A 24691-nucleotide genomic window follows, 5' to 3' on the forward strand; every position below is an offset into this window, starting at 1 on the left:
TGTCCTACCTGAGCCGGCCTCAGCTGCATAAAAACTGATCATGGCTGCTCCAGCAATGCCGACTGCCTCGGGTCACCAGGACGAGCAACATGGGCAGTTACAGGGCTGGCCAGAAATACACACTGATGGTGCCTGGGGCACTTAGGGTAATTACAGGTGTGGGTTCACCACCCATACCTGCATTCTGTTTTACAGTTAATACCACTTTATGTTTGGATCTGTACCAAAACTTCAGGAACGAGCACACTAAAGGACTGCTGAACTGCTGTTTGCTGTTAGAAAGCTTACAAGACCAAAGCTGATGATACTCTGGAGAACAAGAATTTTAGGCACTTCAAACAAGTTAAATGCTTAAACACTGCATGTAAACATGAAGACCATATTCCCAAATTACCTTTTTTATACTGAGGCAGCAAGGTTTTAATATTTGGTTAAATCCATGCACAGCAGTCATCTAGGAATCTGACAACTCCGCCAAGCAAGCAGTGCCAGCTCAAATTGTCTGGGAAAGTTGTTGAATATATTTAAAAGCTCAGAAAGCAACCCACAAGCTGAGGTCCACCTCTAAAAACAAGGGGGTTCCCCTCACTTGAATGCTAATTAGCAAAGCCTAACCCCGAGCCATTTTAAGGTGGCTGTGACTTGCCTCCAGCTCTGCATCTCCCAGCTGCACACCTGGCAAAGCAGATCACGGGAACAGGATCACCAAGACTAGTCCATACCCCAGAAACAGGGGATTAGGAACTGATTAGGAACTGTCCCGAGACAGTTCCTCATGGCACTTATCACCTTTTCCTCTCAGTCAGACCTTCCTTACTAGCTGCACTTTATTCAGGAAAGAGGAACAAAGACTTGTTTTCGTACTCTTTATTAGCATATTTTCAGATTTAACAATTGCTTATATATATATCTTTGATGCACAACAAGGAAATTTATATTGTGATATAAATACTCCAGTTTCAGAACTCCCCATGGAAATGTTTACTGCACAATCACAGTGAGTTTCCTCAGTTTAATCACTATTTTGAAAGCAGTTAAAGCTGGAAAGAACTACTCCTAACTGGAAGATGGCCAACAAGGGCATCAGCCCTACACTAATATAATACTGTAGTGGTGCAATTGTGAGCAAGTCTTCCCTAGTGATGAACAAGTCAAAGGGCAGGTCAGAGTCAAGGTTAAAATACCACAGCTATCTCCTAGTCTTTCCAACAAAAATCTCATCTTCCTTACTAATGCATGAAAATCACCAGAAAGCACAAAGAGCAAGAGTCTGGGAACCAATTCAAAATAGACTTAATGCCTACTACAGATTTGAGATTCTGTTACACTAGGACTCATTTTAATGTTTTTGAAAGTTGTCCAATTGCTGAATCCAAGACACTTTGAACTGTAACAAGGGATCAAAACTATGATGGACTTGAAAAACAGATTTAACATAGGCTGAAATAAGAATAATCCATTTTGCAATATAGTCAACTTTCTCTAGCAATTATCACATTTAATTAGCATCTCCATTAACAACACTTCAATTCTGTAAGTATAAAAAGTCCCAATTTTGAGTTAACTAAGGATCAAACTGCTCTAATAAACCACCTAGTTTCCCTCCTTTCCCCCCTGCCATATTTCAAGACTAAACCAAAACTCCTTCCTTTCCAAAACCTGTACTGGCAATCGCAACATCCACCTGAGTCCACCTAAAACAAATTTTCTTGCCACTTTATTAGAATAATCTAATACATTACTGTGCATTCACCATCCTCAGGCATCCAAGTATCTTAGCCTAATTTACTGTTTTTGGTTCATAACATTGTACAGCTTCAAAATGATAAAATCTCCAACTGAAATGCTCAAGTTGGAACAGAGACATTAAAGCTGCAGTATATATACTGTTGCACCACATGACAGTTAACATAAATGCTCTATCAGTGATGAACCGTGTGAAGTTTTCTTTTTAGCCACAAGAATACCTTGTTAATATCCTAACTCATTTTGTTCCATACTAAAGTGTCAGTGTAGATACAAAATAAAGGAAGTTTACAAGTGCTCACCAGCTGGAACTCAAAGATGGGTCTGCTCCTTCAGTCCCTCCAGAGGGAACTGAGATTCAGGAAGGGCTTTAGGAAAGTCACCGTTTCTGTGCCCACATATTAGGCATGTGGAAAGAAACAATGGGCAGCAGAAAAGCAAGGAAGGTCATTACATTTATGACAACTCCGTCCATACTTTCTATGACTCCATGTTCCACCACTCAGCTAATATGCAAGCAAATTCATTAAACTACAGACAGTATCAGAACTGAACTTCCTCAAAAGAACAAAATACTACCAAGTGACAGATACTAATTAGCTGTTAAAAGAAAAACAGCAAGATAGCTTATGGTGGTGATATTATATGGGGAAAACTAATTAAGAAGACTTCTTCAAACAGTATAAATGATAGAAATTTATCTAGGATAAGCCTACATTAAAATGTCTAAAGTCTATTTCAACTGGCTTTGTTACTTCAGTGCAAATCTTTGTGCAGAACACTCTCTAAAGTACTGCATATGGGAGGAAATAAAGCAACACAATAGGAACACAATACCCAACATGCCAGCAGTAACAGAACAGTCTACCATGGTCATTTTGATTTGCCAAATGTAAAAGTAGTAAGACAAAACAATTTTTCTTCACTGCATTTTTATGTGGCCTGGTGTATTGAAATAAACATGGCTGCCTTCCACATGCAACCAAAAGCATAAAAACTTGCAATATTCCTAGCAGAGCAGTGGCCTCAGAGAATACACCAACTGTGCAGTAACATTTTCCAGAAATTCATAACCTATTAAGTTGAATGCATAATGCTCTGCCAAAAAAAGAAAATCTAGCCTGATCACTACACTGCCCAACTACATTATGCCCCCCCCCAAATAAATGTTTTATACCAGTCAACAAGTAGGTCTATTGAGCAAAAATTCTTACGAAGCCTTATTTCATTCTTACCCTTTTCTCCTGCCACACTGCCGGTCCAGGACAGGAAAGTCTCTGCTGTTTTGCAATATCCAATTCATAAGGTAATCACTTCAATGTAAAGAAGTTTTTTTTTTCTCTAAGTTACCATTCACACAGAATTTCGCAGACATTAGCCAAAAACATTACCATAAACAGACCAGGAGTCATACCTACATGGAGTGGCACAAATGACCAAGAGCAGATGAAAATGATACTGTAAACATACAGTTTTGTTCATAATTTAATTTTTCTTCTAAAATGGTAGTAAGAAATAGACACCTTGAGAAGGAAAAGTGAGGAGCAGAAAACTAATTAAAGTCAAGGACTCATTTTACTAATGCAATACTCAGCAAATACAAAGGCATTACTTATTATTAAAATGAAAAAGATAAAGTTGAATCTTACACATTGCATAAGGTAACAGTCATTTTATTTTGCTCCTTGCTCCTCACTTTTCTATTTTTAATTAGTTATACTCCATTTATTTCAGAAATTGAAGCTTAATTTTAGCGCAAACAGACCAAACTGCTCTAGAAAGAACACCAAGTTATTCCTGCCCACCAAAAAAGGAAAGCGAAAGGTAATAAAATGCCTCAAACTAAATTCAAACTTTCAAATTTTCAAGTAACAATTCAGGGATTTACTACTCCAGAAGCTAACTGTTTTCCTAGGGTTGTATTTCAGCTGAAATGAGTAACATAGCTTGGGTTCTTCTCACCAATAGAGCAGATAAACTTGTTTTTGTCCAACCGTCCCCTCATTTGTTCCTTTCCTTGTTACAGCTACAGCTTAATAATTCAGTAATTATGGGATTGTTTTCTTTCACCCCTCAGTCCACTTCCCAGCAGCAATGAGAAACCACTTTTCAACTTAAGACACAACTTTGAAAATTATCAGGTTCACTAACAAGGTCCACTGAATGCAGTGACTTTCTGTATGGTCCAGTACTCAAATGCCACAAATCACAAAGCTGAAAAAAGCCTAAAGGGATGAAAAATGAATTTTCAGCACACTCCAGACAGAATTCCTACCTATTCTCCTCTTCAAAGAAAATAAGTATATTGTCAGTTTCCTTGATATATTTCCTTGACCTACTGAAATAACAATAAACAAAGACTGGACAAATAATTTTACCATCTCTATAAAGACTTTGTTCTCTACTTTGAAGTGGGGTAAACAGTGTAATTTGAAAGAATTTGCCTGTTTCTCAATAATTAAGGCAAATTCCAACCAGCTTCTAAACATTTCTGGTAAGACTTAAAGGCTACTGAAGTAGATTAAATTATAATCTACAAAATGGATTGTTGTGAAATTAAAAGCTATAGGCAAACAAGTACTTCAGATTAACATCTGTGATTTCCTCCCTATCGGGAACTTTAGGTTCAGGTCACCTAACGAAAAAAAATGCCATCAACATCCTCAACACTGCTGAGGATCTACTAAGACACACACTTCATTTGAGATCAATCGACTTGAAAAAAGCAGCTTAAGCAGTTTCACCCATGGAAAATGTGAGTAAGCACCACGAATTTCAGCAGCATACAGTCATATTCCTAACTCTTCAGCTAAGAGATCAGAAGATTTCAGTGTGTTTAATAAAAAAAAAACAGAATTCTTGTTCAACATCACTAAGGACAGTTTTTTTAAGCTTGCAATACTAATTAACATTATCGTATTTGTACAAGGAGTGGGACATTGCTCTAAAAAGAAAGGAGCTGGTTGAGAATAAAGCCAAACTCTGCCTTCGTTCTGGACTGTGGCTCATAAAACATTTACATCTCTAATATGGTACCAGAGACTACGCAAGAGTGGTTCTTCCAACCTCAGCTTCAGCTTCACATAGAGACTTTTTAATTATTATTATATGCAAAAACAGATGTGTTAAACTGCCAGGTAGAATCTTTACCACAAACTAATAACCACATTATCTGAACTCCACATGGAGCAGCACAGCAAATGGACAATGGACTGAACTTCCCTCTTGCAAACCGTCCTCAGCAACACAGCACAAAACCCAAATGAGCCTCCCATGAACACGCTGTAAGACTGCACTAAGAGAGTCGAGCTCAATGATGGAAGTCTAACAGCACCACAACACACACTCCTACCTCCAGCAACATTTCCACAAAACTCATCAACTAAAGAGTAAGCAGAAGGCTGAATTTCTATTTCTGATTCACATTAATCATCAATAGATAATTCCAAATTTAGAAAAGTTTTTTCCTCTCAAAAGCCAAGAAAAATTAGACAACTCAAGACATTTAAAAAAAAATACATTAGTCATCTGGGGCCACAGGCATATACTCAAATGCTTCATGAAAATTAGGCTCAAGGGATACTGAAATGATAAGCAATTCCTTTAACATTGCAGGAGGGGGAGGGTGCAAGCATTATCAATTTTACTTTTCATTCAACAAGCTTCTCAAAGAACATAAAACATTGGAAGAACCACTTACGTTTATGAACACACACCTCAGATGGGAGTTAATCAAATGCAGACACTTCATAAAAATTGAGTACTTCAATATTTTTAGATTACAAATAGCAGAGTAGGACTGTGAAAGACTGACACACCATAACCCAGTCATCACAAAGTGTAGTTTGATTAAAATCAGGGGTCATGCAAAACAATTTCTGCTTACCAAGGAGAAAAGAAAGCAGCTGCCCAAACAGAACTCTGAGACTTTCCCCTTTTTCTATGTATCCACAGCAATAAATTATTAGTCCCACTCAGAAGCTCCAAACAATTAAGTAAGATATGACAACTTATCTCCCTAACAAAATCCACTGAGCAAAAAGAAGGTTAACTAAGAGTAAGGCCAAGTCGTTTAGCAACTCTCAAATTTCTTTTGATGTTTTAAAGAGAGCTTCTTGAGGACAAAGGTTAAACAGAAGATCCTGTGAATGCAATATTACTTACAAATGAACCTGCATTGAATGTTCCCAATATTAGGCTTAGAATAAGGGAAGTGAAGCTACAAGTTTTTATGCACATAGGTAGTGCCATACAATGACAAATGCTTGTGAACTTCATCCCATCTTAAGTTTCCTTCATTTCAACTGAGCATGCACCATTGAGAATCAGCATTTCAACAAGTACATGGTGTTGTAGAAGTACTAAAAAAAGGGAGTCTGTTATAAAACATTACTGCAACCCTGCAAAAAGGTTAGTCACACACATAACACACTTATATCCTTAATCAGAAAGCTGTGGCAGAATCAATATCTAACCCCATTAAAATAAGGCAAAAAAAGGCACCATAGATCTCCCTTCTTAAATGAGTCTTAAAAATAGCAACTGTAAGTCAGATTATCTCAAATTCCTATCTTAAAATACATCAAACATAATAGAAGAACCAACCTCTACTTCAATACCAGATCATTCCTGGAGAGCTATGAATATTTGCTATTTGAAGAGAACTTCCTTTTCTTCTAAGACTACAGCAATGTACAGAAAAAGAATTATTTCATCTAGAATTTAGATATTGACTGATCTGCCTATAAAGAATTCTGGAGTTTTTCTGTTTTCAAAAGATTACTCATTTTTTCCTGGACATGTTATTTCTTCATCAAAAAGGAAAACCCTAACTTGAAAATATTTAGTATTAAAAACAGCAGTTGGTCAATATACTTTTACAGAACATGAGAAATTATTAGGTTTAGACAAAATATATTTTCAGTTCTGGACATACTATGTCACATGTGTATTTCTTACAGTATAGATATGCAACAAGCATTATTTCATGCTTATTTAATTTTCAACTGAGAATTGGTTTTGAAAAGAAGCGATGCTAGTAATACTCAAAAAAAAGAAAAGGCAAGTCAAATTACTTTATTGCTTTCTGCCACACAGAAGTTCTTCACTAATAAAGGAATGCTGGCCCACAGCTCTGGGACGAAGCAAAGATGGCAAGCAAGGATTGACCCAAGAATTAACATATGCAGTGTTGTGGTTTAAAAAAAAACAAAACGGATTCACAGCTTTCTGTCAGGCTGGGCCAGCTCAGCTTAACAAAGGTATTGTGCAAGGGCTTTCTTTCAAGCATCTAAAGCACAATAGGTGACAAGACAATGAATCTCTCTTCCCATTAAGTAATTCTTAAATACATACATAAAATTCAACTGGTCTTTCCTGGAACTACCTTACTATATGAAAATAAGGCTCTTCACGGGAGGCTGCAGTTATGTTTACAAACTCAAAATCTACTTTACAATTGTTTGATTGCCTAAGTGTCTCATTTTATTTCTCTAGTTAAGTAAACACTCTCAAAAGGACTATACAAAACCTGCAATTGTTATTATCGACAGTGTCTAGCCAGTAAGAGGTGAACTTTACACTACTTGAAGAGTATCATATCATTTCTTGTATTAAAGCAAGCAGAAATAGCATTCTTTCAAATGAACAGTTTTTAAAATTAAGTCAGTGTTAATCTGTCAGCAGCAGGTGTCTGAGTGAGGAATCTACTCGAATGACTTAACTAGATGAGATCTAAACTCCTCCCTATGTTATTCAAGGGGCACAGCTGGCATGAACACACCAGCATCCAGAAGAACATAATTATGTGAAATAAATACAGCAGAAAAAAAATAGGTAGAGCACATTATCTAACATGCATTGTGGCATTTGTGTACAAATGCGCATTATTTATTATATACCTTAATAAAAAAAGTCTTCGTGGTTTTTCCACATTTGGGACTGAATAGGTATGTTTGAAACATAAAAATGAGATGAGCAGGACAGGTCATAATTTCCTTTCCCTGTTTTTACTACTGATAGACATGGATAATTGATAACTCTGCTGCTCAGTAACAAACCTAGAAGAATACTAAGGAAGACTGTAGACATAAAAAAAGCATAACATTGAAGAAATCTGGGATACCATTGCAGAGGAACTAATCTGTATAGCTGGGATGGAACCATAAATCTGCTTCATAAAACTGTTTTGAGAAAGTCTGACATGCCTAAATATATACATCAGGACAGAGAAATTATACTGACAGGTATAGGAAAAGTAATGATAAAAGTTCAGACTGAAAAAAAAGACTTTTCGAAGATTCCTGCTGCCCCTCAGACACAGAGAATTTAGCTCATTGTTCATATTTCTGGCTGCCTTTTCCTTGTCATGAAGAACTTGAAAACTGTTTACATCTCTTTTTTTGAGTGATAACAAAAGGAGAGTATTAGCATTTTTAAACACACCTCTGCTGTAGAAACAAAACAAGTTATGTTTTAACATGGTGAAAAATTTCCATTTAACTTTGACAGACTTCCTTTACAACTCTCCTTTGTAACAACAGTCACATTAAGGAAGAGATTATTCCAGAGTAATACAGGGCCTAATAATAGGTCTCTAGGCCTCATATTTCACTAATTTCAAACACAATGTTACATTACTGCATGCACAAAAAGGTAACTGAAGGCCACAAAAGCTTAACATACATCTCTTAACGCATCCAGTAAAAAGTGAACTCTCTTGTCAGTCATCTGCTCAAAAATTTATCTCCCTTTGCAGTGACCTGAAGGACAGACTTTCCAACTGGACGTACCAAGGGGGACTCTCATGACTGTTTACAAGTATCTGAATGGAGGGTGTCAGAGGATGGATCCAGGCTCTTCTCAGCAGTGCCAAAACAACAGGTCAAGAAGCAATGGGCACAAATTGCAGTTGCAGGAAGTTCCACTTGAATATGAGGAAGAACTTCTTTACGGTGTGAGTGACTGAGCACTGCATTAAGTTGCCCAGGGCGGCTGAGGAGTCTCCGTCACTGGAGAGATTCAAGAACCATCTGGACACAATCCTGTGCCATGTGTTCTAGGATGACCTTGCCTGTGCAGGGAGTCTGGACCAGACCCACTGTAGCCCCTTCCAACCTGACCCATTCTGTGATTATTCTTGAACAGTATTCCATCCGTGTACTTCCAGTTAGCAGGCAAGTACAAATTTGTGCCTTAGAATACACATCTCACTTCACAAGCTTGAAAGTTGGAAGAAAAACCAAAACAATCCTCACTGGAGAGCTACACAGGCAGTGATCTCTCTGTACAGCAATAAGTTTTTCCCCTGAAAATGCCCATGAAATTGCATAAAAGTCTGACGTTGTAAACAAATGCATTTACCATTGCAAGTTAGGTGTCATTAAATTACTATTATTCACAGCACAGTTATTACAGCATCATCTCCCCTCTCAGCCAAAACAGACGCAGAGCATTCTCTTCCAAGTTCTGCCAAAATTCAGTGACACTTGGCTTACTGGATACTTTACACTGAATAGGTAGAAACGGCCAAGAAAACAAATGGAAACTGTCAATAAACAGTGCTTCTCACAGAAAGCAGCCATGCCCCAAAGCATGGTTAAGGAATAATTCTAATAGGGGGCCATGCAAAATGTAGAGCAAAACACTATGTAATTACAAACTGTTGTCTTGACTACAGCCTAGTAGCAGGCAGCTCATTACAAACCAATAGTTTTCATTACTTCTTTTCATCTTCAGAAAAGCAACCCAAAACCACAAGTTTAGTAAACTGTATATTCCATTTCTATAAACTCAGAGGCAAGTAGCATATGTTAGTAAAAATAATTTCCTTCTGATTAGCTTACATACCAAAAACTACCAAAGTCACCAAATCTTGTATATTGTCAGTTATTTTCTCTTTTCCAAAACATAAAATATGCTTATGTACAAAAGCTTACCAGGTCTAGCAGGCAGAGTGACTTGAACATACTTCATTTACCATCCAATGAATTCTTAAAACTAAGACATATATATTTGCTTAAACATAACAACTATAAATGGAAACCTTCAGAGGACCTACTAACAGATCTGAATTCTATACTCTCACATATAAAAGAATGTAAAACTGTAAGTGAAAATTCCCAATGTCAAAGTCCTAATAGCAACAGTTTGGGAAGCAGGTGCATCAACAGGTTACAAACAAATAGCGCTGCTTATTAACATTTGATGCAGCCTCCATTTCAGATCAAGTATCACACTAATACATTTTTACTCTGGCAACCTACACCAGATACTTGAACTGCATTATGAGAAACAGAGGATTCCATCCACCTACATGAATAAAGACTTAGCATTTAATACCATTATATTAATATCACAATTCTTACCTAAAATTAATAATATAAAATTAGGGTGTTTTACCTTCTATTCTCTGTAGTTAAAGCAAGCTTTGCAGGTACTCTTCAAAATTTTCAATATTACCATTCTAAACCTCTAGATTTAAGAAGTACAAACACAAGTCGTATCTTTTACTGTGATTCTATGAGCACATACTTTTCAATTTCTTTTCTACTAGAGATCCTCACAACAGAGTGATACAAAAAAATGGTTATACAACTGATCCTGCAAAAACTCATGTCAGAAATATTGCCAAATTCACTGAGTAAATGGGAAGTTACTTTCTATCTAAATTTGGAAGTTCTAAATTTGAAACCGAACTTAAAATTAAAATCCTGTCTGAAGGCAGTAGAATGAATAACACTTAAAATAACACTTTCATAAATATCAGAAAACATAAATTTACTTTTCCCAATTTTGTTTTTTAAATCAAAAAAAAAGCTTCTAAAAGGTGATTGATCCTGGAAGCAATTCTATTTTTCTTAAAAAACAAACCTGCCACCAACACCTATCTCCTTTAAAGCCATCCAAACAGCCAACACTGAAGGAACAGTAAAGTGAATCACTAAATCTACACTTGGTTGTTGGGGGGTATTCAAAGCATGTTTCATGAAGAACTCCCTCTCCTTTGTGATCAGACTTCTCTCATCCCAGCTTTGACAGTATACTTACAGTGAGGAAATGGTTTTCATAGCAATGAATAATTACTTTAACATTAACAGTAGTTAATAGTAACTACATAGATAGAATCTACTCCAGCTTCTTCCTGAACCCTTCACTATGTTCCATTACTCTCAGACTTGCCTCTTTCCACCTACCCTGCAATTTCCTCTTTACAAGGCCCATTGCCTGAGCATCTTCCATGCTCTTGTAGCTGCCCTAAGACCCGTTCATTGTTTGTTTCACTGGCCAATGATCACGCTAATTTAATCAGCAGTTCCCCTCTACTGCCAGGGCTGCCAGCACAGGAGCCTAACACAGTTCTCTGCTTAGGGCTGTTTGCTACCCCTTTGCTATGAGGACTCTGAACTCCTTCAGGAACCACTGGAAACAAAGAAAGCCAACAAAGAATTACAGAACCTCCCACCACCACTTTGATAAATATAGGAACTCATTATTTAAAATATCTCATTCAGCCTCTAACAGCAGTAAGGTTTTTAATCTTAGAACTGTATTAATCTTAGAACTGTTACTGTCAGTAACAGTGCTCACTGACAAATGTTCTTAATTGCCAATTTAAAAAAACAAAACTCACAAGCAAAAAAGAAGTCACAAAGCTTCAATTATACTTTGGAATTTATATATCACAAGTTATAATCGAATTTCATTAAAAGAGCCCACACTGCACAACAGTACACAATTCAGCAGATATCATGCTATGCACATTTACACTCTCCAGTTGTGATTTTAAGCAATTCAGTAAGATCATGGCATGAAGCATAGTTCCAAAGTCTCTTAAACATAAATGTAGTGAAACATGCAGTACTTTCTTCACAATAAGAAACAATTGAGTACAGGTGGCTTAAGTGAACTAACCTTTTTTGCATGAAGTTCTACTGTGCATCTTAGTGGATCATTCTGCTTCATACAGTTAAGTAGAAACACCCTTTGCCCTTTTTTTAACAAAGGTTGCATCTCACATTTTTACTGTTAAATTATATATTTTTATATCTACACATCTCCTTTTCATTATTCCCAAAGCTATCCTACTTATCTGGCCTCTTCTTTTTCTTTACTGTACACCAGTATCTCATCATTCATCCATTTTAAAAGACCTACAACAGCCTTCCATCCTCAAGCATGACAGCCGTCAAATCTTTGTATTTCCCTTTTTCCTCAATGGAAACATTTTTCCACATCTACAAGGCCCTCCATAGTTCTACTCCCCATAAACAATGTTGGCTTTAAGTTCCTATTCGTTACTGTTAGGAAACTTCACACTTGAGCTGGTCTCATAAGACCCCCTAATCTCTTCAAACCCACACTTGCCTATAGCAGCTGACCTATAAATAAGAGATGCACTGAGCGGGGGAAGCTGTTCATTATGTTTTAAACACTTGCATACAGAGACAATGCCTCCATGCACAGGGACCTGAAAGCAAGAGCAAAGTTAAGGCAGTTTTCTGATATGCTGGATGTACAAGTGCTCTTAGGAAACCAAGGATGTGACAAAAACTTGCAATTACTCCACCGTGTTTAGTCCAAGGTAAACTTGGAAGCCTCTCTCCAGAGAACGACTGCCTCTGTACACAGTTTCTTTCCACAGAAGCCATGCAGTAAGCAACTTTGAAAAATGGTTTGTTTGCACTGTATCAGTATGGAGGGCTTACCCGTAACACATTTTAAAACATGTTTTAAATACAATTGAATTTCTCACCATGGATTACAATTCTACAAAAGATTCTGCCATGAATATTACAAAAGTAAGCTGTTACAAAAAATACCTTGAAACACATACTAAAGATATTAATAGGAGGTGGTTCTACCATTTTTTACTAATTAATTTTCAATCAATTCCTGCTCCTATATTTTACATGTGTGCACTCAAATTCTGACATTTAAATGCCATTCTACCTTTACCACAAAAACATGAACCAGTCATGACTGAATCAGCATGCTACACCACTGAATCTTCCTGTTTCTCTTCAGAGCTAAAATAACTAAGAGATGTACAGGAGTTCTTTCTAAACATTGAGTTGAGAGGGAGAGATCAGGTTAAATCGGCTTTATGTTCAGTAGTAATACTCTGAACTGATGTCCTATTTTGTTTTCTAAGGTATGAGAGAAGAAGAGATTGTTTGGGACTTTAATTCAGTTTAGGAAAATAAAACTAGAGATATTTCAGTGACATTTGCTTTGTTAAGTTCAGCTAGATCACAGGAAGGCAGTAGTAGTAGAAGTTTCAGGAAGGCTCCTGTAGTAGTTTCAAATCGAGCAGCACTAATTTTAAAATAATGCACAGCAATTACAAAAAATAAAAACCACTCAACTTCTCTCCTCCTCTCTAAAGAATGCAAAAAGAAAACAAGACAGACAATTATAGTAGTATCAAAGCCAATTAATACTCTTCGGTCATATAAAGGCTTAGATGAAAAACGTTAGCACTCTTGTAGCACTCTTTTTTCCACTCTATGTCTCTAATTGCAAAACTAAGGGAACACTATAGCAATAGCAGCCCTTCAGTGTAATTCAACAGACAGAAAATGGTAAATTATTTTGTCTTTAACACAATAGCAATATGCAAATATCCATTACACTACAGCATTTCACCTATATTTTAACACCTACCTTCAATTCATACTGACAGAAACATTCAGTACATCAAAGACAAATTGATATCCTTCTGCCCACATCTGCTCAGCTTTGGTTTATTACATACAGTACACAGGATTTAACCTATATTTGGCTGTTTTGAATGTATTTTACAAAGGTGAAACTGTGGCCAAACCAACCTTACTAATGACACACACAAAGAAAATCACTTATTTACATCAAACAGTACAAATGTTCAAGTCTTAAAATTAGTAATTTCCCTCAGACTGTTGAAGACTACTTCCTTCTTCCAGTCTGTTAACACATGATGTGAAAACACCTGCTTTCAGATCAGAATAAATGAAACTTTCCACTGTCTTAACAACTAGGAGAAGGTACAGTGGGATGGTTGCTTTTTTTTTTTTAATAAAACTGCAAATAATTCATTTTCCTTCATCCTGACTGCATGCATACATGCTTCAGACTATTCCCCAACTATTAAATCCAGCCAGACCCTGGAAGAACTTCAGAATGTCTTTACTATCTTACAAGACTTCCAAAACACAAATAAGTAAATGCACTCCCCACATAGAGCCTCCATCCTCCAGATGTTTTCATATATGCATGATTCCACCAAATGCAGCTCTGTTCAAGCAGAAAAAATTACTGACTGTAGCAAAACGAAGCAGAACTGCAAGAGTATGTAGGACTAGTATCTTTGGACAGGTGAACAGGAAATAAAAGAGGACACCTCTGTATCCTGAAAAGTAGCACGGAATAGCAGCATATGGGCACTGCACATGTATTTAATTCTGAGATTACTACACTTTCAATTATTAGATACAATGAAAATCAGTGTATTAACAAAAGAGGGCATGTTTTCATAATCCATCTACACGCTTCTATGACATTAACAGTGATCTACAGAGCCTCAGCACTAAGTCAAAGATGCAAAAATAAAAAGAATTTGTATGAATAATTGGGTACCATTAAGACTTTCTTTGGTGTGGAACTAGTATTTCCTAAAAAGGTACTTGAAAGACACTTCTTTTATTTTAATATAACTATTATACTAAGTAAAACTAGAGCAACAATAAATGTGTATGTACACCAGAATTTGTTAGCTTTATACAGAATAAAGAAGCACTGATTTAAAGCTCCAAATTCTCTACTTCAATACTCCACCTTATACCTTGACAAAAACGCCAATTAACAAAACAAAAGAACTTTTCCAAATTCAGACAGTAACTGCAATTTTCTAAAGTCTGGCTGTTTGTTTCCTAACACTGTTTATTACCTGGAAAATCCTACTCTTTTCCTAAAAAGCAGGGATACAAAATAAGATCAGTTAAAAAATACTGGGGATATTACTACTGTTTATAAACATGTAAAAACACAGGAGGCTGACTTGACTGTGAACATACTTCTTAAAAGCTCCTGTCAAGAAAGGCTCTAGTATGTGCTACCTTTGATCATCTATTAAAAGTTCCACATAGCAGCTAAATACAAAGAAGCTTTTTTCATTTCTGCTGGAGTTTAATCTATGGAGCATGTACCTACACAGTACAGCACCACAACACACTAAGCTATTAAAAAGGATCCAAAACAGCTAACATTTACTGCTAATGAAAAATCCAGAAAAAAACTATTTCGTGTTATCAAACATCACGGTATGTCTAAATAAATGAGACATACTAACTAAAATAATAAAAACAAGGGTTTATTTAATCTTTAGGGCTACAAGGAAAACTACCATACCTTGTAAAAAACAGAAAATTATGCGATTGCTTCCAATTAAATTCCCATTTTGGGTTCACTGCAGTCACCCTAACTGAGGACAAGGTGCATTTAGTGTAAGACATCACCTGAATGATAATGGCTAATTTTAATGAGAAATTAGTGATTGCAAAAGTAAAAGTTTGTTAAAGATAACTCACCACCATCCCTCTCTCTAACTCTGTGAGTGTGCACACTTTTTGCCTTACTGTGCCCTGTGTTGTCACCGTATTTGTTTTCAGGGCTGTCAGAGCGCCGCAGCATTTTATTTGGTGGCGAAGGATCTGTGGTGTCTCGCATCTTGTCATGACGGTGATCACCACCACTGGGGTGACTCTTGGATGAGTACTTAAGAGCCTGTAACAGATCACAAGAAAACGGGCATTCACATTGGATACGAAGTTTTGGGATTTTTTTCTTCTCTTTCAAAAGTATTTTTCAAAGTTAATTAATTTTCATTTCATACTAAAAAAAACAAAAACCCAGCATTAGTCTTCCTAGTTTTAATTACCTACATTAAAGCAACAAGTTCTGTAATTAGAACTCAAACCACTTTCTCCCACTATTACCTTCAATGTAAAACTTGCTGTTAAGTAGAACCTAGTTTTTCTATCTTTTCACTGACGGATTACACACATTCAGTAATAAATGTGCTACAGTTCTTCCGCACTTTTGGGATAAGAACTAGTCTCCACTTGTTATCAGGAAAACAAACTTCAAGTTACACTGAATCAGTGTAAACTTTGTATATGTCCTCCACACTCCAGTCAAGACCATTCAGTTTCACTATTACCTTGAACTTTGGTGATTTTTTTTCAGTACTAACGTCCCTAACAGGGGCAATTAAAATAAAATAATTCTAGGGGGCCAAAACATATAATGTAATAAATCATTCTCAAATTTTTACCAAAAATTGCCTCGCTTTAACCTGCTAAGTTTTGCAGTGTAAACTCCTGAATGGCTAGTGTTTACATTTACACGAACTGTCACTGACAGCTGCCTTGGACTGCTGTACTGCACTTCAGTGATTCCAATACACAGAAATGCAGCAAAACAATTCAATTCAGGGCCTACGGAGAGCAATATCACAACACACAGCTTTCTACAAACTCAAACCTCGACAATTGGGGTTTTTCAGTAGACACAGCAAAGTGCAGTATCCACGTTACAGAAATTGAGGCTATTGTCGGTAACTCAAGGATTTGATGGTTTCTGAACATGCCTAGCAGCTGGCAACTGCAGAAATCAAGCCTCACTTGCAACCCCAAGTTGGTCAGGGTCTAAACCCGTGCCCTGCTCAGGTTACAGCCCACAGCAGCAGTTTTGGGGAGAAGAAAGGACTTTGGGGAAGGGGTGGGGGGGATGGAAGAACAAGACTCCTTTTGTTTTTACAAAAAAAACATTCACCTCTCCTGGGTCTCCACTCCACCGTAGGTGACCCCGGCTCCCTCTCCCACCCCTCGCACCCTCCCCGACTCCCAGGCCCGAGCCCCGCACGGGTTGCACTAGGCCGCTTCTGTTCGCCCCGGCTCCGTAGGCCTCGGCCAAGCACCGGGGCCCCGCTCCCTGAGCCAGGGCCGCCGCCGCCTCTCCAGCCCGCGGCCCCGGGCCCAGAGCGTCGCCAGGGGCCGGACCGGGACGGCCGCGACACCGCGGCCTGCGGCGGCCGCCGGAGCCTCCGCTGGAGTAGCACCCCCCCCCGCTTCCCCTGCTCCTCCTCCCGGCCCGGCTGTACCTGGTAGGGCTGCGAGTCCCCCCTGCGGTCGTGACAGCTGAGGAGAGAGCGAGAGAAAGAGAGAGAGGCGTTAGCGAGCGCCCGGTACCGGCCCGCGGCCGGGCCGAACATGGCGGAGGGGGGGGGAGGCGGCCCCGCGGGGCCGGGGGGGGGTTGAATTTACCCATCACTGAGTCTCTGCTGTTTCCTCGCATACATTACCATCAATGCCCGGCCTGTGTGTGTGAGGGTGAGGGGACCAGGAGGGCACGGCCGCGGCCGGGCCACAGGCGCCGAAGGGGGAGGCGGGGGCGGCAGCGCTCCGGGGGCAGGGGCGGGGGAAGGGGGTGGCTCGGGCAGCTCGGCTGGAGCGGCGCTCACGGGCCCATCGCCTCGAGAGGGGAGACGCCGGCAGCTCGGCCCCGCGCGCGCTGAGACACACCGGGAGCACCGACTCGGCCACCGCCTCCCCCCGCCGCGCCCGCCGCCGCCGCCGCCGCCGCTCCAACTACATCCGGGGAACTCGGGCGACGCCGCGCTCGGTCAACGTCGGCTCTTTCCGGCTCTTTCCGACGCGCTCCGTCCCCTCTGTCCCCTTTGCTCTCGGGCGACTCTGCCTTCGGTAAACATCGGCTGCGTCCGCCGAGCACGACGCCCTTCAGTCCCTCCCTTCGGCAAACATCGGCTGCCTCCGCCGAGCACGACGCACTTCAGTCCCTCCCTTCGGCAAACATCGGCTCCTTCCGTAACGCTCGGCCCTCCCTGCCCCTCCCGCCTCGGCCCACTCTCCCGAGCGCTACCTGTCTTCGGAAAACATCGCGTTTTTCCGGAGAGACGTTTCCGCGCGGCCGTCAGGGCGGTGCCGCGTTCGGAAACGCTCGGGTATTTCCGTGACCCCTCACAGGCCGGCGTGGCCGTTGGCGGGCGCACGGGGCCGATTAGCCGAGGGCAGCGCGGCCTCGGTGGCAGAGCCGCTCCCTCCGTGGGGAGAAGGAATCGCGATCCTGCCAGGCAGGTGGGGGCAATAGGGGCAATTGCGGGGGGGAGATAGGAATGGGAAGGTCTCCTCTTACCTACCCCCTCCTCCCCTTCCGCCCGGGTACTCGATACACCGGCAGGAGCCATTTTGTGCGCGCCGTGTGTTCCACGGGACCGCGCTCGGCGGCGAGGAGGGCGTTAAAATGTCCCTGGGAGGGCGGCCGCGCGGGTCGGGCCTCGGCCCCGGTGTGTCTCCGGGGGCTGTGAGCGGCGGGCGAGGGGATCGTTCGTGGCCCCGACACCCGCCTTCCGGGTCACCCCAGTGTTCGGGGAGCTCCGGGCGTTCGCTGTGTCGCGAATATTCTCTGCTGTTGTTAGTGCTTGCTGAGCCCCTCAGGGGTGAGGAGCCATGGCCATAAGCTAAAACACAAGAAGTTTCACCTCAGTATGGGGAAGAGCGGCCTCGTGTTGAAGGTGGAAGAGCACTGGAATAGGCTGCCCGGGAAGGGCGTGGAGTCTCCTTCTGCGGAGACATTGAAAACCTACTTGTATGCTTCAGGTGACCCTGTCTTGCCATGGGGTTGGACTGGATGATCTCCAGAAATTCCTTTCAACCCTAGCCATTCTGTGATTCTGTAATTTTTGCTTATTTCTGACCAGGCCCTCGAAGTTGGAGGTACAAAGCATTCTATATTCCGGATTTTTATAAAGGTATTATAAAACATATCACAAGTACTTTGATACCGTTGCTATGACAGTGTCATAGGAGCCAGCAGTTTTCACTAAAGGTTTAAGAACATATTCCACAGCTTGTCCTGTCCCCTTCCTGAAAAAGGAAGAGATGTGGCACATCTCAGAGTGAGCATGTTAACCTTAAACAGAGAACCTTGCCCCGTGGCTCCATATGTGCTAGTGAACCATAATTCATGGCAACACTCTTACAGATTTTTTTTTCTGTTTGTTTGTTTGTTTTCCTTTAATTGGAGTGCAGGCGGCCGTTGCTGAAAGGGGACTTCGGGGAGTTCAGGATGACTCAGCAGGGAGCTGTTCTTCAGGGTTACAATAATGAACTAGTGAAATGCATTGAAGATTTATGTATGCAAAAAGAAGAACTGAACAAACAAATCCAGCAAGCAGAAGAAGAAAAGAGTAAACTCCAGCATGAAATCCAAGTCCTCAGTGAACAGCTGGAGTGTGTATGTGAAAACCTGGCCCAAAAGGTGGCTTCACGGAATGAGCTTGATAAAATACTTGCTGAAACTGAAGCTGCTTACATGAAGATTTTGGATAGCTCTAGAACTTTACTTAATGTCCTGAAGAAGGAAGTGGGAAGCTTAAAGCATTCACCAGATCTGAAAACCAATGTAACGTGAAACAATCAAATGTTTGGACTCTGCAGTGCTAAAATTCCACTAGGTGAGAAACGTGGTCAACCACAGAACCTTACAGACACAGTATAAGCAGAGAGGGATTTTCTTCCCAGTCTTTCTGTATGTTTTATTATTTTCAAATGCACTAGAAAATAGATTAAATAAAGTTACCATTTTGCTTTAAAAAAATCTACTTAATTGAACACTGCAAAAATTAGCAGATAGGTAGTTGAGGCAAATGGGAGACCGTCAGTTTTGACATCATGATGCTTCAAAGCTTAGAAAAAAGGCCTGTTTTATTGGCTGACTTCAGATGGCTCCCAGTAAATTTTTCTGTGAAAACCAGTGGATGCAAGTCAGTCTGATACTACTTATTTTCACTTTATAAATGCTTGGGCTTTGCTGTTGGGACCAAGTGGAAATGAGCTATTTAGCTTCCTGTAGGAGCTTGGAGTTCTGATACATGCACAAAGATAGCCCCGTTTACAATAATCGACTACTTGAATAATAGAGGGATAAGGTGAGAAATCAGGAGTAATTCAGGGCTGGAGGCTTAAAATTTAACACTGTATGTGGTTCATGCATCTTCAAAGTTCAAAGCCTTGTTTAGAAAGATGTGCTGCAGTGGAAGTCAGGTTTGGTACAAGTGCACAGACAGCTACACCGTGAACACTTGGGCCAGTAAGTTACTTGGGGTAAGAAAAACGTGTCAGTAGCGACTAGAAGTCCTGAAAAACCACTGAGGTCCAGTTAAAAATACAGAGGTAAATGCAAGACCAAAGAAAATAATCCTGGCTAAATGCCAGTAATAGAATTTCTGGACGCCTTCTTAGTGCCTTTTAGCTCTATATTGATCTATTAAATAATTGTAATAAGATTGTGGAGAATAATGAACATCCTGAAATTATACAAATATTATACAAATACAAATGAAAGGTGAAAGAAGAAAATGAGAAGTGGTTTGCAGCTATCAGCCATTCTTACAGAGGACATTAAAGTAGAACTTAGACATCAGGGATGACATAACAGCATGGCATAAATTTCAATTTAATGCAGTTTTTTGTTTCTGCTGAACCTCTCTGTTCAGCAGAAATCTCTCAGCAGTCTGTGTGTTTACGTACACATGCATTTTGTCCCACTTGTGTGTTGCAAGAGTAACTTTTTAAGCTGTGTTTTGTAGTAAAATTTTCATTCAATGCAAATTAATTAAATTGAAAGAAGAGCAATTGAAATCGCCTCACTTGATAGTGGTGTGTCTCTCAGGTGTACATATAGAGGGAATGGAGATGTGGATAGTTCTGGTAATAGCTCTTCATCAATAATAGGGAGCAAATTTTATGTCCTTCTGCTTGCTAAGCTACATCGGGGTGAGTGTGACTGAGCTAATCACAGTTTACTTATATGGCACTTCCAGGGCTTTCCCTCTGGGGAATTCCCAGTGGGTAATGCAGAGGTGATAAAATTACATAATCTCAGGAGTATTGCCCTTGTAGTGCTGCAGCACTCAGGAACACCTTGTTTATATTGAATTGAAACACAAAATTTTTGCTATTTTTAGTAGCAAAAAAGTGATTTGTTTGACTGGACATTTTATGACATTCTGCCTGCCCTTAGACTGGTAGTAGTAACTGATTTGCAGCAAAGTAGGAAGACTCAGAAAAAGTACTGACTAAAGAGCAAGAACTTTGAGTTGCAAATGTAAACTGCTGCCTCTAATTAGCTGCACTGGAACTCGAAATTGTGAAAAGCAATTTGTATCATAGAAAGCTCTTTTATAGAGAACAGTACAGTTCATTTCTAGTATTGGTCTCACACAATAATTGTGTGAGACCAAAAAACAAAGCAAACAAGTTTGTTTGCCGTAGAGTAATCATAATAATGCCTCTTGTTATACTGAAGCTGATAAAACTAAAGAAGCTTTAAGAAAAGTCTTATAAGACTTTAAAGAAATCTACTTCACAGCCATTATTAGATCTAGTTGTAGCTATTACAGTATCAAAACTAAGATGTTTGAAGGTTTTTTTCACAAAACTAAGGGAAAAATACAAAACTAAGGGAAAAATGTAACTGTTGGCTAGTACTTAGGCTCATACTGGGGCCTCCCAACATTCAAATAAAAAGTTGAAATGTTGCTAGAATTCCATTCAGTGATTCCAATCCAAAATTTCCATTTAAATTCACATTTAAAAGTGGAGAGAAATAAGAAATCTCTAGGGCTTGCCTATTTTTATAATAGTTCTAAAGTGTGGCAGTCACTGTGCACCTGTAGAGTTGCTACTCAAAAATAGTATTTAACATTGTATTCTGTATTGACCCAAATGAACCCTTTTATTCAATGGTAACTTTTTTTCATTGCTTTTTCAGACACTATAAATCTTGACATGAATAGCTTTTGTTAAACAACTTCACTTTGTTCAGAAGACATGCAGACTAAAGTTGGTCCAAAGTATTGCTGGAAGAGAAATGATAGTTTGCAGATGGCAGCAGCTCTGCAGGGATAACCTGAAACAGAAAGTTTACCTGGAATAAGGCAGGTCATAAGTTTAAAGTATCATACTTATTCCTAACTTAATTTTTATATTGAATTTTTATGACTCTCTGAGTTCAACCTGGTGCTTCACTGGAGTGCTTCCAGTCTAGGAGCCTTACAGATAAAACTGCTGTGTTGGGTATTCTGTATCTTATTACTATGTGAGAAGACAGTTTTTGAAACTCCTACCTGTGTCTGATTCAGAGATTTAGTGAAATGCAGCTAGAGCATTGGTCTAAAGTCCTGAATTAATGTAAAGGCACCTTTACCTGGTTTCCAAATAACAGAACATAACTGGAAGAGATCTGATGATTCCCTGCTTTTGTAGCAATGCTTCTTGAAAATGTGCCCAACACTTAAAACACTAGTGATCAACAGTTTTTTCAAAACATTTGACTGTTGACTCCTTATGGGTATTATATTGAAGTAGAAGTAATTTTCTGTGTGGAAGTGATCATAGGAACCACTGGGTGAAGTGCTTATGCCAGCAGCCATTCACACCCATTACTGTTTATTTTCAGAGGTGCTTGCCCTGCAGTTAGGTACCTCCCACATGCAGTTTCTGTTAATCACCTTACAGAAATGGAGGTGAGTGGACTGGGGCTTCACCCTAATTTTAAGGGTAGGGAATAAATAGAAGGTATGGATGTGAAGTCCTGGTTTGGGATGACTGGAGCATGAGGGGGTATCATAGCGAGAGAGGTGGAGTTTCTCATAATTTCTGTCTGCTCTAAGTGTACTTCTACTGAGCTACTGCCTACAGTTCTTCCTACCCAGTAAATTAAATTTTAGAAATGCTCTGAGCGTCATCTGAACTCTGGACTTTCTCCTCCTTCCTTTAAGCCCACTGACAGTCAGCAAAAGAGGCAACTTGTGTTTTGTTTTCTCTTTCTTTTATTTCTTTCTGTTCTAACAGGAGGCTATGGAATCTGAGCCTTCTGTTTGCTGGGTAAGTGTGCTGCCAGGCTCACACAGGATGCAGTGCTGTTGTTTCCTGTCCTGGTTCTTCTATGAACAGTCCTCGATGAACTGCTTGAGTTTTATAAAGAACCTCAGGTTCTGTGTGTACTTAATGTACTCTGTATGTCAGATTGACCTTGAGAGTTTAGGCAGAGGATTGGCAGGTGTTTTGGCTCTTGGTGAATGGAAGAGATGTGTTTCCTTGGGCTAGGAATTGTTCAGACCAGGAAGAGGAGACGTCTTCAAATACCCAAAGAGCTGTGCAGTCAAACAGTGAAGCAAGCTGAAGTCTAAACCCAGATGACTGGATTTTGGATTGCTGTTTCAGAATTGAGAATCAATTCCATCTAGGTCTTGGGGTACAAGTGTGTTCCACTCCAAATCGATTAAGTGGATTAAGCTAAACTAGAACAAGGTGCTGGTAATTCTGTAAAAAGGTCATTCTGAAGAATGTTAGCCAAAGGATCAAATGTCTACAGTTAATTCATCATACAGATGAGCCTTGTGCAGAAGACCAGTATCTATTACTCCTTAGATGATTTTGCCTGTTAGGAGAGATTTGAGTGATAATATGTAGCTTGTGGCAGTTACCTTAACTTTGAATAGATCCTAAATTCTTCGGGTTTTATGCAAGAACTAGATAAAACAGTTATAAAAATAACTTATTTTATTTTTAAAATTTATTTTCAGGAATGAGCATAGAAGTATTAATAAATACTTTAGTATTGATTTATTTGTGTGTGTTGGTGATTTTTCTTAACAGATGAATAGGCAAGTTTTCCTAAAATCAGAGTGCTCTCTTTGCTTTAATGTACGTGTATGTTTTTAAATATAGATGTAAATATTTTCTTTTTTCTCTTTTGGGTGAAGGACAGACTAGCCTTTGATTTAATTTGTGCCCCAATTGCTTTGTCAGTGTCTGTTATTTTACTGGGGTGGAGACAGGCACCATGGCCACTTCTTGGGTGTCTGTTCTATGCCTTTTTTTAAACTTGGGATGGATTTTTTTTGTTCTTTGCTGCTTAACTATTTACAGATATGTCAGGGATTTTATTAAGTGCCCCAGAGTAGTCCTTGATGGTTGTCTACCTCAGCTGGTTTCAGATGAAGTTTGGTTCACTATCTATCTGTAAAACCCAGCTACTTGCATGTTAGGTGTTCATAAAACATGGAGAGGTTCAAGCTTGCAGAACAGGGAGCTATATGGTCATTCATAGCTCTAGCTTGTGGGGTTTGTGTGAAAAGTAGTTCAGTGTGTTCTGTATTTATAGAAATAAAATGTTAGTAGAATTGAGGCTAGTGGAACACTAATATTTTGTAGCGTTTTCAAAAGCAGTTTTACAAGATCTTGTGGGGTGGAACGATTTGCAGAGTTTCTTGTCTAGTTGTGCAAGACTGTGGATATGCTGCAGAAACTGCTGCAGAAAATTTCTAGGTCTTGGGTGATATGTACAAACTTGGGTGTCTTATTTAGCAGCACAATGGGAAATAAGAATGTAAAATATATGCATTTTGATTATAGCACACTCATTGTTTCTGACCCAATGCAAAGCTGATAGTGTTTTTAAGTATGCTTAATTTGAATGTCACAAATGGGAAAATGTTACTTTTAGAATAGGATTCATCCATATTAGAGGAAAACAAGCATATGTAGACAGAGATCATGGTCAAGAAAAGGCATTTGAAAAAAGTCCTGGCAGTCATGCTCTGGAGCTGGGATTGATTGTGATTCCATTGACTGTGGTGGGAGCTTGTTTCTCTCACACCTCACTTCAGGGCCTGTGAAGTTTCTCCATGGGGTTTCTCCTCTCAGCCTTAGCAGCGCTCGTGTACAGAGTGGTGTATTTGGTCCGGAAGGATTTAGAGCAGTGTTGAGTGTTTCTTGTTTACTCTCTTGTGTGAAATAGACACGCATTTTCTGGCCAGCCTAAATCAAGACCACAGGAGTGTTAAAGACTATAACCCAAAGTAAGAGGCTGAACAATTTTT

The 24691-nt window shown here is 39.6% G+C and overlaps 2 protein-coding genes across 10 annotated transcripts in view; one reads left to right on the top strand and one right to left on the bottom strand.

The window, feature by feature from the left end:
* Positions 1-17217, bottom strand: part of WAC (WW domain containing adaptor with coiled-coil) — a 53846-nt gene extending 36629 nt beyond the window's left edge. The window contains exons 1-3 of one of the 3 annotated variants that reach the window (XM_014880363.2): positions 17049-17217; positions 16886-16922; positions 15312-15507 (exon numbers count right to left, since the gene is read on the bottom strand). In XM_014880363.2, coding sequence (XP_014735849.1) covers positions 15312-15507; positions 16886-16922; positions 17049-17089 — 274 coding nt within the window. In that variant the 5' untranslated portion in view covers positions 17090-17217. The remainder of the gene's footprint in view (positions 1-15311; positions 15508-16885; positions 16923-17048) is intronic. The other 2 variants (XM_014880364.2, XM_014880362.2) reach the window with 2 other exon arrangements.
* A 407-nt stretch (positions 17218-17624) lies between these two features.
* Positions 17625-24691, top strand: part of LOC106855567 (microtubule nucleation factor SSNA1) — a 40683-nt gene continuing 33616 nt past the window's right edge. For 4 of the 7 annotated variants that reach the window (XM_088160096.1, XM_088160071.1, XM_088160092.1 and 1 more), the window contains exons 1-2: positions 17687-17875; positions 18834-19258. In XM_088160096.1, the coding sequence (XP_088016222.1) occupies positions 18871-19215 (345 nt within the window). In that variant the 5' untranslated portion in view covers positions 17687-17875; positions 18834-18870 and the 3' untranslated portion in view covers positions 19216-19258. Of the gene's footprint in view, positions 17880-18833; positions 20449-21576; positions 23436-24691 lie in introns of those variants that run through there. The other 3 variants (XM_088160081.1, XM_014880367.2, XM_014880366.2) reach the window with 3 other exon arrangements.

This window comes from Sturnus vulgaris, chromosome 1, assembly GCF_052056855.1.
Source record: "Sturnus vulgaris isolate bStuVul1 chromosome 1, bStuVul1.hap1, whole genome shotgun sequence".
NCBI classification, from domain to species: Eukaryota; Metazoa; Chordata; class Aves; order Passeriformes; family Sturnidae; genus Sturnus; species Sturnus vulgaris.